Raw genomic sequence first — 14,588 nt, 5'->3', positions numbered from 1 at the left:
TGCGGAGTTATGATGCTTTGAGGTTACATACAAAGCTTAGAACATGGTTGTTTTGCTGGTATAGTGTGTCGTTTTGAAATATAAGCATATATCAGTCAGTGTAGAATCCGCTTGCATCCTTAGACAAAATCTGTTTGATCCTTTTTCCAGGCAGACTTCACATGGTTAGGACACATGCCCCTAACCCAAAAAATCGAAAATAAAGTGGGATTTTCGCCCGTTGACCACCCACAACGTCACTAGTAATACTATTTCCAGTAGCATCACAAGATTTTGATTGTTGGCAATTTCCAACAATGAGCCTTGATGACGCGATGTCAGACAGTTCTGTACCACACATTTGGATTCGCCAGTTCGCGTCTAATGCAGTACAGGTTGCAGGGTCCTACCCGAGTCTTGCGTCAGTCATGAATTTCAACTTCAGTTTAAGTATTTAGTCCATTTAGTCTATAGCCATTGTCACGTCATTATCAAGTTCCTGCTGGTGAGAAGGTTAATGTATGCTGCATTCAGACTGAGTCCTGTTCTGTTCTCGTCGAAGGATGATGACGACAAAGCACAGTAGACGAGTTAGTGAAGATTTGTCATAAAGAATCGTCCGATTAGATAAGGTTTTCAGTTTAATTATTTAAACAAATTTGTGACGTCACTCGAAAATTGCTGTGCAATAAATATTAAATTCAAATCAGCGATTCGCTGGAGTTCAAAGCAATCAAACAATAAGGCCTTTGCGGTTCCGAGCCCCTCTCTTTTTCTGGCTGTTGGAAAACGAAAGGTCCCAATTACGTCCCATTTTCTGGTGGTCTGGAAGCGAGCGATCATTCCTGGTTGTGTCACATTTTCTAATAGTTAGTAGGGAAATGTCAGGGGCGCGTCACTTTATCCGAAAGTTTGGAAGCGAGTGAGACACGGGATGGTATCACGGGCGCTTCACTTATTCTGTCAGTTTGAAATCAATCAGTTTTATTAAAATCCTCATCATTTCAAAACACCACAAAACTGCGATACAATGAAAAGATAGGAAGGTGTCGAAACGATTTGGGGTAGTCTTTGAGATCAGACATCCACCTTGGCCTAGGCGAAGTAAAGAAGAGGCATGCACACTGAATGAGAAGTAAAACAGATAATATAAAAGGCAAGCGACAAAATGAGGTGGCATGCGGCGGAAGGCGAGATCGATGTTAGCTAGTGCTCCTGAACGCGCCATGTAGCCTACTCTTTCTGTTTTGAGAGCCAGATGTCTCAGAAATGTTATGGCGCGCTATGACAAGCTGCATAATGTTCCTCATAATTGCAGTTTTCTAATTAGAGCGAAAGTCATGTAATCTAATTCTAATCAAATATGTGAAAAGTTTTGATGCAATAATCCAACGGCAGATGTTAGACTTGGACAACTAGCTATCTAATTATACTAATCAATAATCGTCGGATTAATGAGATTATATTTTTATCTTAACATCTTGTCTTATCTTGTGTGTGTCTTGAGTAATCTGAATATAATCTGACTATAGATAACTAAGGTAAACCGGTTTACCTTAGTTATCTATAATCTGACGATTACGAATGCCTCAGTGCTCAGCAGTCAGCACCCGTTATGCGGTCATGCTTGACTGATGTTTATTTATCCATCCAGAATCAAGGCAAGAGCGCGAATTTGTTTACCAGCGAGTCGAGTGTTTGCTCCATTTGTATTTGTAATGCATAACCGGTGTTTCATTTTGCACAAAAAGAACAACAGAAATTGATTATTATCATACTTGAGGCCGTATTCCTGCGTTCGTTGCTTTCGGAACTGTCTGGTACTTCCGCACGATGAACTTCAACGCCGAAACGCCGACCGAAATCATCACTCCCTACAAGGTTGTGTTGATCGCTATCATCTCCAACTTTTGTCATATATCAGACGGCAGATGCGAGAAGGTATTCGACATTTCTGATTTCGGAGGTATGAGTAACAAGAAATGCTATTAATCATCGATAAAAGGCCGAAGTTTGGTTCACGTCTAGATGTTGATCGGGAAAAGAAGAGGAAGTTTTACATGTCATTGCTGAGTTGGACTTATCGGCCGGAAGGTTGCTTGAAGGTACAAGACCCTTTTGTATACAATTGCGTGCATTTAACAGAGAGAGAATCTTAATTTGTCAACCGTGCATATCAATTGCATTTTTGTGATGCATGTTTTTCTATTTTCTTTAACAGTAAATTTTAAAATTTTGTATAAGATGCTCCTGGCTTAAGTGGCTCGACGTTGATGACTGTGTTGTATCGAGCTTCGAGCATCACGTCTATATACCTTGCATATCATCAGTACTGAAATCTCGGTACGTTTTGCCTAATATAACATGTGAGTAGTTATGATTTTCCAAGTTTAAGTAATTTAATAAAAAAATTGAAAAAATAAAACATAGTGTGAGCGCAGAACACCGATTCCTAGGGTTACCATACGTCCTCTTTTCTGACTTCTTTTGAAGTGTCCTCGGAGGATGCCCAAATGTTCTCTTTGTTGAGAATGTGTCCTCTTCTTTAAGGATTTTGGTTGAATATAGGGCAAAATTTGACTGAGTTACATCAAATCTGCACTGAAGTAACGCTTAGGCGGCTATTTCGGGAGCTGGGCCAGAAAGTTGACTTTTTTTTCTAGTCGACCACCTGATGATGTGTAATGAAAAACTTTATTTTTGGGAGTTGAGCCAAAAAGTTGACGTATTAATTTTTAGTCAACCAACCACGAGGTGGGAAAAATTAACCGTTTTTTTAGGATTTTCCTCCCGTTTTGGAATTTTGAAAATGTGTCCTCTTTTCAGATTTCCAAAATATGGTAACCATACCTTACAGGTAGTAGACTACATCATGAGTAATTTCCTTCTAAAATGCTGATTCTATCTCCAATATTTATTAGCTTGTTGGCAATTAAGCAACTAATATCACGCTGTTCCATTTTACCAAACAACACAAAGACACTTTCCAAGGCGAAAACTCGCAATTCAAACAGTATCTTAATGGAAACGGCAGAAGTGGTAATGATTTGCAACACATATTCATTACACTGTTATCGTGTTGTGTGAAACATTGTTTTTCTAACACTCTGATGATAGATACCGGTAGTTCATTTGTGCACCAGTTATCTATTTAATGTGTTCGATTTCTATTTTTGTGACCCTTCAAAAATTTGGTCATCTCCAAATGCTTGCGTATTAGCGGGATCCCCAGGATAATAAAGGTCGAGAACTACTGGCCTAAAAGAACCATTTTACATAATTTTCAGGATATTCTCCAAGGCGTCGCCTCGTTTTCAAAAGTTCTCCATAATTCCGTCGTACGGTCTCTACAGGAGCTTTGCGATTCGCCATCAGGCGATGATATCGACATCTTCTTTTCCAATTTTTCATCTCTCTTTGCTGATCCTCCATTCACACGCACACTCCAATTAGAGGGAGCCATCGGTGCGTTGGCATGTCACTTGTTGACTTGTGTCGTTTTGTGATCAATGTCGCTCTATTCAGCATTGTTCGGACGCAGACTCGTTCTCAATTACGAAAGAATGGATTATTCGCAATTTCGAGAAATCCAAAAAGACCTCACGAAATATTGTGCGATCTTGTTGGAGTCGAAAAAGGTACTGTAAATGCTGTTTGTCATTCTACTCTATCAAACTTACACTGAAATAGCAAAAATTTATACACACAAGATTGACCCAAACTCTTCTCAAATGGTTTTCACTAGGTAGTTCATTGATGTAGTGAGTATTGGTTCTGTTACTGGCACAGTAGATTATTCTACCTGAATAATTGTGAAAGCTTTTGATACAAGAAAACATTGAGGTGTGACATAGCCAGAATTTCTTAATCCTAAATCTACATTATAAATAGCCTACATTTGCTAACGAGTCGAATAATTTTTGTTAGATTTAGGTGATTCCATAACAAAACAAATGTTATTGGTACCGTATTATTGTATGTGCCACGTGAACATTAGGAATGTAAATCATAACTATAAAGGAAGCCGTTTGAACAACAAAATTTGACACAAGTTTCAGCATGTTTATTAGCCACACTTGGGAAAGCATGCTATACTCCTAAGCCCTAACTATAAGACTACATTGCCGCAGACATAGTAAGCTATTCAGCTCAATTTTCAATTTGACAGTGTGACTTCATAAATCAGCTGTAACAGAGGAACTAGGGCCTTACTTCATTGCATTTTTGACATATGCCACCCCGTATAAATATGTTTCATACTGTTACCTTCATTTTGAGCTGATGATGTGGTTATCCTGGACAAAAGCTAAATATCATAGGCGCCGGGTCATCGATTGAGCTTATTTGCAAGTAATTTCTTCAATGGTCAATGGTCATCAGCCATGTTTATACTGATAAATTGTAGTACTAGTATATATCATTGACTCTGCTCCCTGAGCATTAAGCAATCATGTTAATTACCTTATTTTTTACGAAGTCTGCACGGTATCAGCATTTGATGAGGGCATCGAGCGATGGATTTACGGACGCGGAAGACAGTGATTCGATTGACGAGATGGAGCTGGAAAGCCAGAGTGAAATGGACAGCAAGAGCAGCGACGGGAGCACGCGATTGGCCGATTTAAAATCGTCAGATCTCAAAACTGAAGTCAAGTGAATAAGCCTTTTGATGAACTATGTTTTATTACATGCTGTAGTCCATGAAGTAGCAGTAATCCTATCGTACTCAAAGTAGTATTCCAACAAAAAATGCGTCCTACATATAAGATTCATTGCTTTCGAAGGTACTAAAGTGTGCAATGGATTAAGTTTTTCTTATATGCGACTTATTACTGCAGTAAACCAATCATCTGATTGATATTTTATTATCGTAACAGCAAAATCTTAACACAGTAATGGTTATTACCAGTTAACTTGATGTATCACTCAATTTAGTTCAAGGTTCAAGTGTTGAATCTAATTTTGATCATGTTCAACTACAGGTTTGTTGATGTGGACGCTTTGGACATCTACACGTCGCGTCAAGCCGACTTTTTCTGTTCGAAACAAGCGGCGTTGATCATAGACAAGGAAAACTATGCGTTGCCGCCTGACAAGCTGCAAAGCAAGATATCGCAAATGTTGAAGAACAACCCCAAGCTTACCGAAGTGGTGTGTAAGGCACTATTTTGATCTTGAATTTATTTCAAGTTGGATCGCCCACCCAAGCTCTGTAGAATGATCACTAGGGAAAGAATTGCAACACCTTTTGACAGCTTCCTAAATACTCGGAATTCATGCTGTATGATGTTTTGAGCTGTTTGTAGGAATTTATGTTGTGTGTTTTTCATGCAACATTCGACTGCAACTTTTATCAAGTATTACGCAGAATGTAAATTTATCAATGTCATATTTAACTTGTTGATGAACAGATTCGGCCAAGACCCTGAAAGAGGTTACGCGTGTGAGTTTGACATCCGGAATAGAATTGTATTTGGATCATCGATTTAAACTGAACGGTGACCTTGAAGTAATTGTGGAAATATTTGGCGCTATATGTAAATAGATCGCTGGATTAAGTCGCTGTCGTTTAAATTTGAGGTCTTTTCCCATTTCATGGATGCTCAGGCGAGGCCGTCAAAAATTACATTTTCAGTGGGTCACCTTTTTCAGGCTATTGATTTTTTTAAAGACGTTAACACTGAGTTTTGTTGCACTACCTTGAATGAAATTTGCAGTACTAGGGGGTTGGGTGTGGTATTTGCCTTGTTTTAGGGGAGGGGTGATCACATTTTGGAATCCCAGATGATATTGACTTGTTACTTTTTCGTATTCTTTCAGCACTACCTGGGCTACCTCAATTGCCTGCGGATCAAGGAGTTCTGCGGTGCCGTCGACCACCTGCTGACTTACTTCAACAAAAATGCAAAACTCGAAAAGCCGACGTCCGAAGACGCCAGCGACTTCTTGGAGACCTACGAGTGCATGTGAGGGATTTGCTTCTGTTATGAAAAACAATACCTCTGTGCAACTATAAATTTTCTAAATTAAATTAGAATTAGAATTATAGCTACACGGTATCTTCCAAAAGGGATTAGAATTTGAGTTATATTTAGTTTTTTCCGAATTGGATTAAAATTAGAATGACTTAATTTTCAAAAATCTGGAAATTGAAATAAATTTTCAAGTAGAAAGAAACACAACAAAAATCAAGTTTTTCTCATTCCAAATTAGAGTTAATTCACGAGAGCAGCAGATGTGTGTCCGAGAGCTGGGCTTTTCGGCATCAAATTAGAATTAGAATCATAGCTACACTTTTATTCCAAATTATAATTATAATTACTGAATCTGCAACAACTCAGAAACTGAATTAGTCAGGGTTGTAACCAAGTCACCGAGTCACAAGTCAATCTCAGATTTATAGTTTTGACTCGAGTCAAGTCCGAGTCCAAGTCATCGAAAATAGGCTAGAGTCTGAGTCATGGCATTATGACTCGAGTCGAGTCCAAGTCATTTTGTTGACCGCTCAGATTCCTGTCAATGTCTTGTTAAACCCACCCTTTATAACTCTGTTTGATGATATCGAATTGTTCGCATTTATAATATGCTAATATTCCTAACTTTTAGCAGTTCCTGGTCGCAATTTCAAGTACCAGTACCAATAGTCGAGATCCCAATTGCGTGGTTACTTTACAACTCTTCGAAATTACAATGAATTGTCGGTCTTCGCTGTCTGAGTCTCGATTCATATGACTTGGTTCGAGTCATGCGCAATGACTCGAGTCCAAGTCGAGTCAATACACTAATTGACTCGAGTCAAGTCATTTCTGAATTTTGCGAAAATGACTCGAGTCAAGTCGAGTCATCAGAAAATCGTGACTCGAGTCAGACTCGAGTCGAGTCATGACTCGAGTCATTCCGACCCTGGAATTAGTTGGCGAGAAATATAATAAAAATCAAGTTCCATTCCTTTCAAATGTGAGCATAAGACTGGCAAATGTCTGTACAGTAGGGCTGTTCAAAAAAAACTTTTTCTTCAGATTTCACTGGCTACTCGATAAAATTGTTAGGTTAGTTAAAAATAAACGCTGCACACCAACTCTGTTATTATTGTAGAAAAATTTCTAATTCCATGATTTTATAATAAATAATTAAAGAGTTGGTCACCGTAAATATTATTTTATTCAAATCCTAATTTTTCTACAGCAATAACATTGCTTCTAGTGGTTGGAACGGAGCCAAATTTGGTGTGCAGCGTTTTTCTAACCAACCTGACAATTTTATCAAGTAGCCAGTGAAATCTGAAGGAAATTTTTTTTTTGGAACAGCCCTACTGTATAGCAAACTTGGCTAGTTTCGCACTCATTTTCAGGAAAAACAGAAATTAGACTAGAAATAGAATTTGAGCAATGAACATTTCACAAATTAGATTAGAATTACATTACCGGTATTTCGCTCTCATTACTATAATTAGACTACCAGAATTACCTAGCTGTTCAAGTGTGCTCTAACACGTGTCACTTTAGATTTGCAGCTCTGCATCTCGCTCAGTTTTATTACAAGCTGGGCCACAAAAACGCGGCGCTCGCAGCTACGCGGGAAGCTGTCGATTTGTGTCAACTTGCTGGCGATACAAGATGCTTGCAGCACGCTATGGTAAGGCGTTTGTTGTGAAGGGTGTTGCTTACGAATTAACGCTGTGCCAGTAAGCTAATTCTGATCTTGTTTTTAAATTGTTTTCATCCCTACTCTAATGTACAATTGAATAATATATTCATATTGAAATGAACCCGAATATTTCCGGCTGACACTCGTCAGGGGTAATCGTATGTAACTAGTAGAGAATTGGAAAGAACATTGTATATTAACAACCATATCACAAACACTGGAATTTCGAATCGTTGAGGCGGAGAGAGCGTACTATTTTTCAATGTTGCAAAAACTTCTTCTGTCATGGTTGGCATATTTTGATAAAAGTCCATGGCGCCCAAATGAAAGTGTGAACATGCCTACGGCAGGAGATCAGGTACCATCTTAAATAGAGTCAGCCAAAAATATTCTGGTTCATTCCAATATCAATATACTATTCAATTGTATATAAGTTATGTACATCTACACGCGAGAAGATCTTCAATTCTAATGTAATTTCTGGTTTTCCTGAAAATGCGAAAACAGTCGAGCTTGCTGTATGAACATTTGATATGAACCGCACTCGATTTCTGTTCAAACTTCAATTTAATTCCCAAGTTTTAGCGAATTCATCAATTCAAAGTCTAATCTAATTTGGGGAAAAACTTGGTACAGTCACTATAATTGTAGTTCTAATCCAATTTGGTATAGCTGACAATATTCCTGTTGTTCAACTTGGAAATTAAATTAAATTTCCGAGCCAGACAAAAATACAACAAAAAGTATGTTCAGTTTATATCGATTCTATTTCGGAATCCAAGATTTTGCAAATTATAATTTTTGGAAAAGATGAAAATTTTCTAGTTTTCATCACTCGTCAGTAACAAAGTACTTCTTCTCGTTCCTGGTACTCAAGTAGATTTTGTTTACTTCCATTACTCAAGTGATATATAATTAGCCCACTGCCATATACTGCCACTCAAACAAATGTCAAGCTTTGGTATGATTAATTATAATTATGCTTAAAACTACCTGTTTGTGTCTATGAGCTTGCTCATTGACTGAAATAAAGTACGGTTTCAGTGCTTGATGGCAGAGTTGGATCCGGAGAATGTTCAACTGTCCTTGCTGGATCACCAGTTGAAGCCGACCATAGCAATGAAACTTTACGTAAGTATTCTGCCTTAGATATCATCGGTCTACCTTTACTTGAGTCTGTCATCGATGAAAATAACTTATAAAACCAATGTATTTTCACTTCAAGTCTTCTATTACATATTTTAGCCCTTAGCTTCCAAAGCTCTGTTGAGGGACGCTACCAAACAAGCTATGACGGGCAAGAGGCCGCGCAGTATATTCACAAAGTTAGCAGCAAACGAAGCCCTGGCTCGATCGAACGCGAATCAAAGTTTAAATCTGACGGGTTACGCTTACAAGGCCGCGCTTTGGAGATTATACGGCAAAACGTAGCTTTCGAATACCACCGTCAACTTCAATGTTTTGACGATATCGTTTTATTGCAGGCAAATGGCTAGCTTGTTTTGCCAGATGGCGCTGTCTAATCACAGAACGGGATACCAAGGATATCATTCCTATTCGTGGCAACCAAATACGTCAGATATTGAAATATCTCTCTGTCATCTATGTGAGATACTTCACGAGGTATTATCATCTCTTCCACACTGTCAAGTTGAATCAATTAGTGCATTTCTCTATTGGTTGCAGTCTGGCGAAATTGCTGGGTCTCAAGAAATCGTACAACATTTGAAACACAGATTTCCAATGGGATCCGAACACAGCAAAGTAATGCATGCTTTTCAATTAGTTTTTTATTTAATCAAGTTAGGAGCAAGCAAAACGATTCGTGTACTCAATTCTGAATCGAGCATTAATTCTAATGATTCAAATCAACAATTGAGATATGATTATTTTACGAGTACTGAAATTATACTTTCCTTCCCACTGAGAGTTATATATCAGCCAAGTTATAGGTTTGATAGCATTTTTCACTGTGGAAGCTTTGAAACTACGCTTGGTCGCATCGCAGCATACGAGATTGTGGTACACAACTATGAATGTTAGTATAAATGACATTCCTGTGAAGTCGTGATTGAGACACAGCATTGTCACAAAGTGCAATGAAATAGGTATGGTCGAAAAAATACCAAATTATCTTTAGTGTGACGTAGAACCGGTATTCTATGCTTTGTGGTCGCTTAAAAGGCACACATTTGAAATTTCCACATCTTTGATGCTCTATTCAGAATCGAAGCACTCGGTTATTTGATTTTGCCAACGCCCAATTTTAACCATGCATTATATATTGATACCACTTTTCCTTGTATTATGGACTCGTGTTTTTCGACAGTTGTGGCAGGTCACGGAACTTCGGCTGAAACACGTCATGGCTTTGAGGAGCTGCAAATATTCGGAAGCCTCCCAAGCCGAGATTGATTTGGTCGCTTTTGACGAGTCTGAAGCGGAATTTCGGTGAGTCGGTTAATTGTATGATGAATAATTTTGTAAGTCTCAGAATTCTCACTCGCTTTAATCAGTTTTGTGGTGTTGTTGATTTTGATGTATGTTTTACTTGGTGTTCAGCAGGGTTGTAAACAAGTCGCGAGGTTCCGAATCACAAGTTAATCTCACTTTTATAGTTTTGACTCGAGTCAAGTCGAGTCATTTTAAATTCACCGAGTTAAGTCCGAGTTCAAGTTAAGTAGTAGATGGTCGAGTCTATTGTGTTGCACTGTCCAATTTTCAGTTCAATCCGGTCCAACCCACTTTATTCAACTCTGTTCGAGTAATATATAATGGCTCGCATTCAAAATATCGTAGTTTTCCTCAGTTCCAACAGTTTGATGTCTTATTTTCGAAGCATCAGGACCGATAGACAAAATACCAACATTGTGGTGACTTTACTATTCTTCGAAGCTGCAATGAAATTTCTGTCTTGGCCGTCCTAGTCTCGAGTCATATGACTTGGTTCAGGTCATGCACAATAACTCGAGAAAAGTCGAGTCGAGTCATTTTACGCATTTGAAACAATGACTCGAGTCAAGTCGAGTCACCAAATATTCGTGACTCGAGTCCGACTTACTGAAGTGGTTACAGACGTGGTCAAAGTAGTCATCGTCGTACTCAAGTAGAAGTAGTGATGTAAATTTCCACTCAAGAAAAAGCGAATGTCAAGTAAGTAAAAGATCAAGTATTCTTGACCTACAAATATTTACATTTCCTCTACTTGCCAATGCTGGCGACTTTGACTGCCTCCAATGTTTTGCGCTTGTAACGCGGTGTTCGATTGTTTTTATAGGAAAGCGGAGAGATTGTATATTAGCGGGGATCAGGTGAAGGCGCACGACATTCTTCAAGAATTACTGCAGACCGATTTCGCCGATAAGCCAAACGACAATCACGACTTGCGTCAATGTTCCGCAGAACTTCGTTGCCAGGTATTTAAGAATAGCAAATGCGGTTTCTCAATGATTATCCGCCATATACAGTTCAGTGCCGGTATCGGGTTCATGTAATACTCATGCTCAACCAGGGTTGTAATGACTCGACTCGAGTCACGATTTTCTGATGACTCGACTTGGAGTCGAGTCATTGCGCATGACCTGAACCAAGTCATATGACTCGAGACTCAGACGGCTAAGACCGACATTTCATTGTAATTTTGGAGAATAGTGCAGTAACCACACTATTGGGATTTCGTCTATTGGTACTGGTACTTGGAAATACGAGCAGAAACTGCTAAAAGTCAGCAAAATTCGTATATTATAAATGCGAACCATTCGATATCACCAAACAGAGTTATAAAAAGTGGGCTTAACAAGACTTTATTTAACTGGAAACTGAGCAGTCAACACAATGACTTGAACTCGTACTCGAGTCATATTACCATGACTCGGACTCTGCTCGCTGACTTGGACTCGAGTCAAAACTATAAAAGTTAGATTGACTTGTGAATCGTAGCATTGAGACTTGGTTACAACCCTGTGCCCAACCCACTTGTTTACAGCTCTGTTCGGGTGGTATCGAATGCCTTGATTCACCTTATTCTAATTTCCTCACTCCTCCTCAATTGAAAATGACTCGACTTGACTCGAGTCAAAACTATAAAAATACCGGACTCTACTCAGACTTGGACAGCTACAGAATTCTAGTTGTCTCATTAGAACATAATTCCAGTAATCTAATCTAATTTGTGAAATGTTTCTTTGCTCTAAGTTCGTGTAGAGCTATTTGCGATTTGGTATGATTTGATTTGATACGAACGGAACTTCATTCAATTTCAAAGTTTTTGCTAATTCAGTGATTCTAATCTAATTTGGAAAAACTAAAAATTCTCTAGTTGTACCCGTCTGGCTCTTGTGGACTTCTCTGATGATCGCCTGTGGATAGTCGTTAACAAATCCGTGTTGAAATTGTAACGCAACCGTTGCAGATTTTCATGTATTTGGGTTGCATTCTGTTCGACGAGAGCAGCGACAATGCCGCCGCGACGCACTATTTACTGAAAGCTCTTTCAACGGCCGGAAAACATTACCTTCATAAATTCTTGGTCAAGTCGAAACTGCTACTTGCGCAGTTACAGGTGAGCTTGGGTTTTCTTTGGGATACATTTCGTCCTAATTTTATATATATATATGATTGCCGTCTCAATACAACTATGATATGATGTGAACTAAACTTGTTTTTTTGTAATTCTATTTCCAAGCTTTTGCAAATTCAGTAATTTCAATTCTACTATAATAAGTAAAAAAATTACTGTGACGCCATAGTGCAAATTTAAATCTAATTTGAAAAGCTGAAAATTTTGTAGTTTTCCAACTGTGATAGTTTCCACTGGGATACACTATTACATGGGCATAGGGAGCTAAGCTAAAACGTTGGATGTCAAATGTGTTGATCTTCCCTGCTGATACTCTCTCCCTGTCGCAAACAGATGTATTCCAGCTGTTTCAACAACGCCAAACGAACCTTGCAATCGTGCTTTTACGAATGTCTAACACACGGAACTGCGATGGACAAATGTTGCATGAAGATGGTGGAAGCCAAGTGCACCTTGTTTGCAAACAGCCACCCGACTGTGTCAGGTCTGTACTGTACACTGAGGCAGTCAGTAACAAAGAACTTCTAAAATTTTTGAAGTACTCACACTCTCTGATGAGAGTGAAATGCTGGTAATCTAATTTGTGAAATATCTCCACGTTGTAGTATTACTTCTAATGATCTAATTTCTGGTTTTCCTGAAAATGCTACAAGAGAACTGTGAAGTGCGAAACAAGCCAAGCTTGATATGCAGGCATTTTTCGTTCTTCAGCTTATAAGAGCTGGACTTCTATTTTTGTTCAATTTCCAAGTTTATGGCAATTCAGTAATGCCAATTCCCATCTAAAGAGCTCTTTGGGTGAACTTAATATACAATTAAATGATATATTCATATTGAAATGAACCTGAATATTTTTGGCTGATACTCGTTAGGTATAATCGTCAGCAACTAGTAGAGAATGGGAAAGCACATTGTATATCAACAATAGTATTACTAAATATGACGTCACCGGCATGAAATTTCGAATGATTGAATCGAACGATCTTCTAACTTGGATTCTAATCTAATTTGGAAGAGCTGTATATTTTTGAATTGTACCAACTTTGCTTACTATCGTTCAGATATCGATGAGGCCATCGCCGTAATTGAGAAGCTAAATTGTGAATTTGAGAAATTACAAGATCTACACAAACGGAAAGATGCAGCGTATTATTTAGCAAGGTGAGTGATGCAATAATTCAATATCATTCAGCTAGACTTGGCCATTTCATCAAAATTTAACATTAATATGTAGGGCCTATCTGCAATGTTTATTGCTAAAGCTTTCTGCATTTTACCAGATTGCATCACAAAAAGTCGCTGCTCTTGAAAAGAAGTCAATCGCCAGATCCGACTGTACTCGTAGACGCCGTCTCGAACAGGAACAAGTTTTCGTCGCTTTTCAAGCAGATCGATTCTGTGTCGTTTTCTAGTCCTACGATCTTGTTGATATGAGTTCCTGGGTCGAAAATCCCAGATAGTGCTACTGTGGGTGCCGATATTTGGATGTCAATGGATGTCAATATCCGCGAAACAGCCAGATACATCGACCCATGAAGTCTGATGCAGCTGGAACCGAATCTGGAACCTCGTTAAGTCGCTTGTTGGGATGCGTTATCAGTTGTATGCGCGTTAATTATTCACGCGAATAGAGAGACAAAATCTTTATTTGGCAACCGTGTGAATCAGTAATATACATAACAGAAAAGCAATTGGTTCAACTGTCATATACAGATAAGAAAGGAATACACTATACACTGGAGGCTCGAAATACGGTCACCGAGGCAGGAGCATATTGCTACTGAAGTCGTTACCCCTAAAAAATTTGAATTAACTAATAAAACATGCAAATGTAGGAAAAACAACAGACCTCATCGTGGAATAATTGGAAACAAAGTCCAGACAGTCAAAACCAGGGTTGTAATGACTCGAGTCATTTTCTCAAAATACGGAAATGACTCGAAGCAAGTCATTGACTCGAGGTTCAGACGGCGAAGACCGACATTTCATTGTAATTTCGAAGTCAACACACTATTGGGATTTCGTTTGTTGGTACTGGTGCTTGAAAATGCGGCCAGAAACTGCTAAAAGTGAGAAAAATTGATGTATTATAAGGTCCGTGGACATATGAGCATGCGACATTACAGCATGCGAGACTTCGGCATGCGACAATTTGGCATGCGACACATGAGCATGTGGGTTAAATTACGGGTTAGGGGTAGGTTAGGGTTGGATTTATGGTTGGGTTAGGGTTAGGCTTTAGGTTAGGCTAGGTTAGGTTAGGTTAGACTATGTTTCGGGTTAGGGTAAGTTTTTGGGTTATACAGTCACATGCTGAAGTGACGCATGCTGATGTGTTCCATGCTGAACTGTCGTTTTCCATTGTGTCGCATGCTCATATGTC

General features: G+C 38.8%; 1 protein-coding gene across 1 annotated transcript; it reads left to right on the top strand.

Moving 5' to 3' along the window:
* Positions 1–1,639: 1,639 nt before the first annotated feature.
* LOC145450397 (anaphase-promoting complex subunit 5-like) lies at positions 1,640–13,896 on the top strand. The gene is made up of 18 exons (XM_080328923.1): positions 1,640–1,945; positions 2,008–2,084; positions 3,267–3,444; positions 3,505–3,617; positions 4,457–4,632; positions 4,962–5,130; positions 5,800–5,945; positions 7,485–7,614; positions 8,671–8,757; positions 8,872–9,053; positions 9,111–9,249; positions 9,313–9,390; positions 9,956–10,077; positions 10,904–11,042; positions 12,038–12,187; positions 12,539–12,689; positions 13,267–13,366; positions 13,486–13,896. Exons 1-18 carry the CDS (start codon positions 1,813–1,815, stop codon positions 13,637–13,639), a joined length of 2,424 nt encoding a protein of 807 aa, XP_080185049.1. The 5' UTR covers positions 1,640–1,812; the 3' UTR covers positions 13,640–13,896.
* The last annotated feature ends 692 nt before the right edge of the window (positions 13,897–14,588 follow it).

The sequence above is a fragment of the Botryllus schlosseri genome, chromosome 11 (assembly GCF_051294905.1).
Source record: "Botryllus schlosseri isolate E-star chromosome 11, Bs_hap1, whole genome shotgun sequence".
Classification (NCBI taxonomy): Eukaryota; Metazoa; Chordata; class Ascidiacea; order Stolidobranchia; family Styelidae; genus Botryllus; species Botryllus schlosseri.
Note: the sequence above shows the minus strand (reverse complement) of the source record. Positions and strands in the feature narration are given on the sequence as shown.

What these genes read in the sequence shown, in the direction of transcription:
- LOC145450397 (XM_080328923.1), top strand. Translation starts at nt 1,813, where the DNA reads ATGAACTTCAACGCCGAAACGCCGACCGAAATCATCACTCCCTACAAG. An exon ending in GGCCGGAAGGTTGCTTGAAG is followed by an intron (nt 2,085 to 3,266) that starts GTACAAGACCCT and finishes CATAATTTTCAG; the next exon opens with GATATTCTCCAAGGCGTCGC. An exon ending in CCGCAGAACTTCGTTGCCAG is followed by an intron (nt 11,043 to 12,037) that starts GTATTTAAGAAT and finishes CAACCGTTGCAG; the next exon opens with ATTTTCATGTATTTGGGTTG.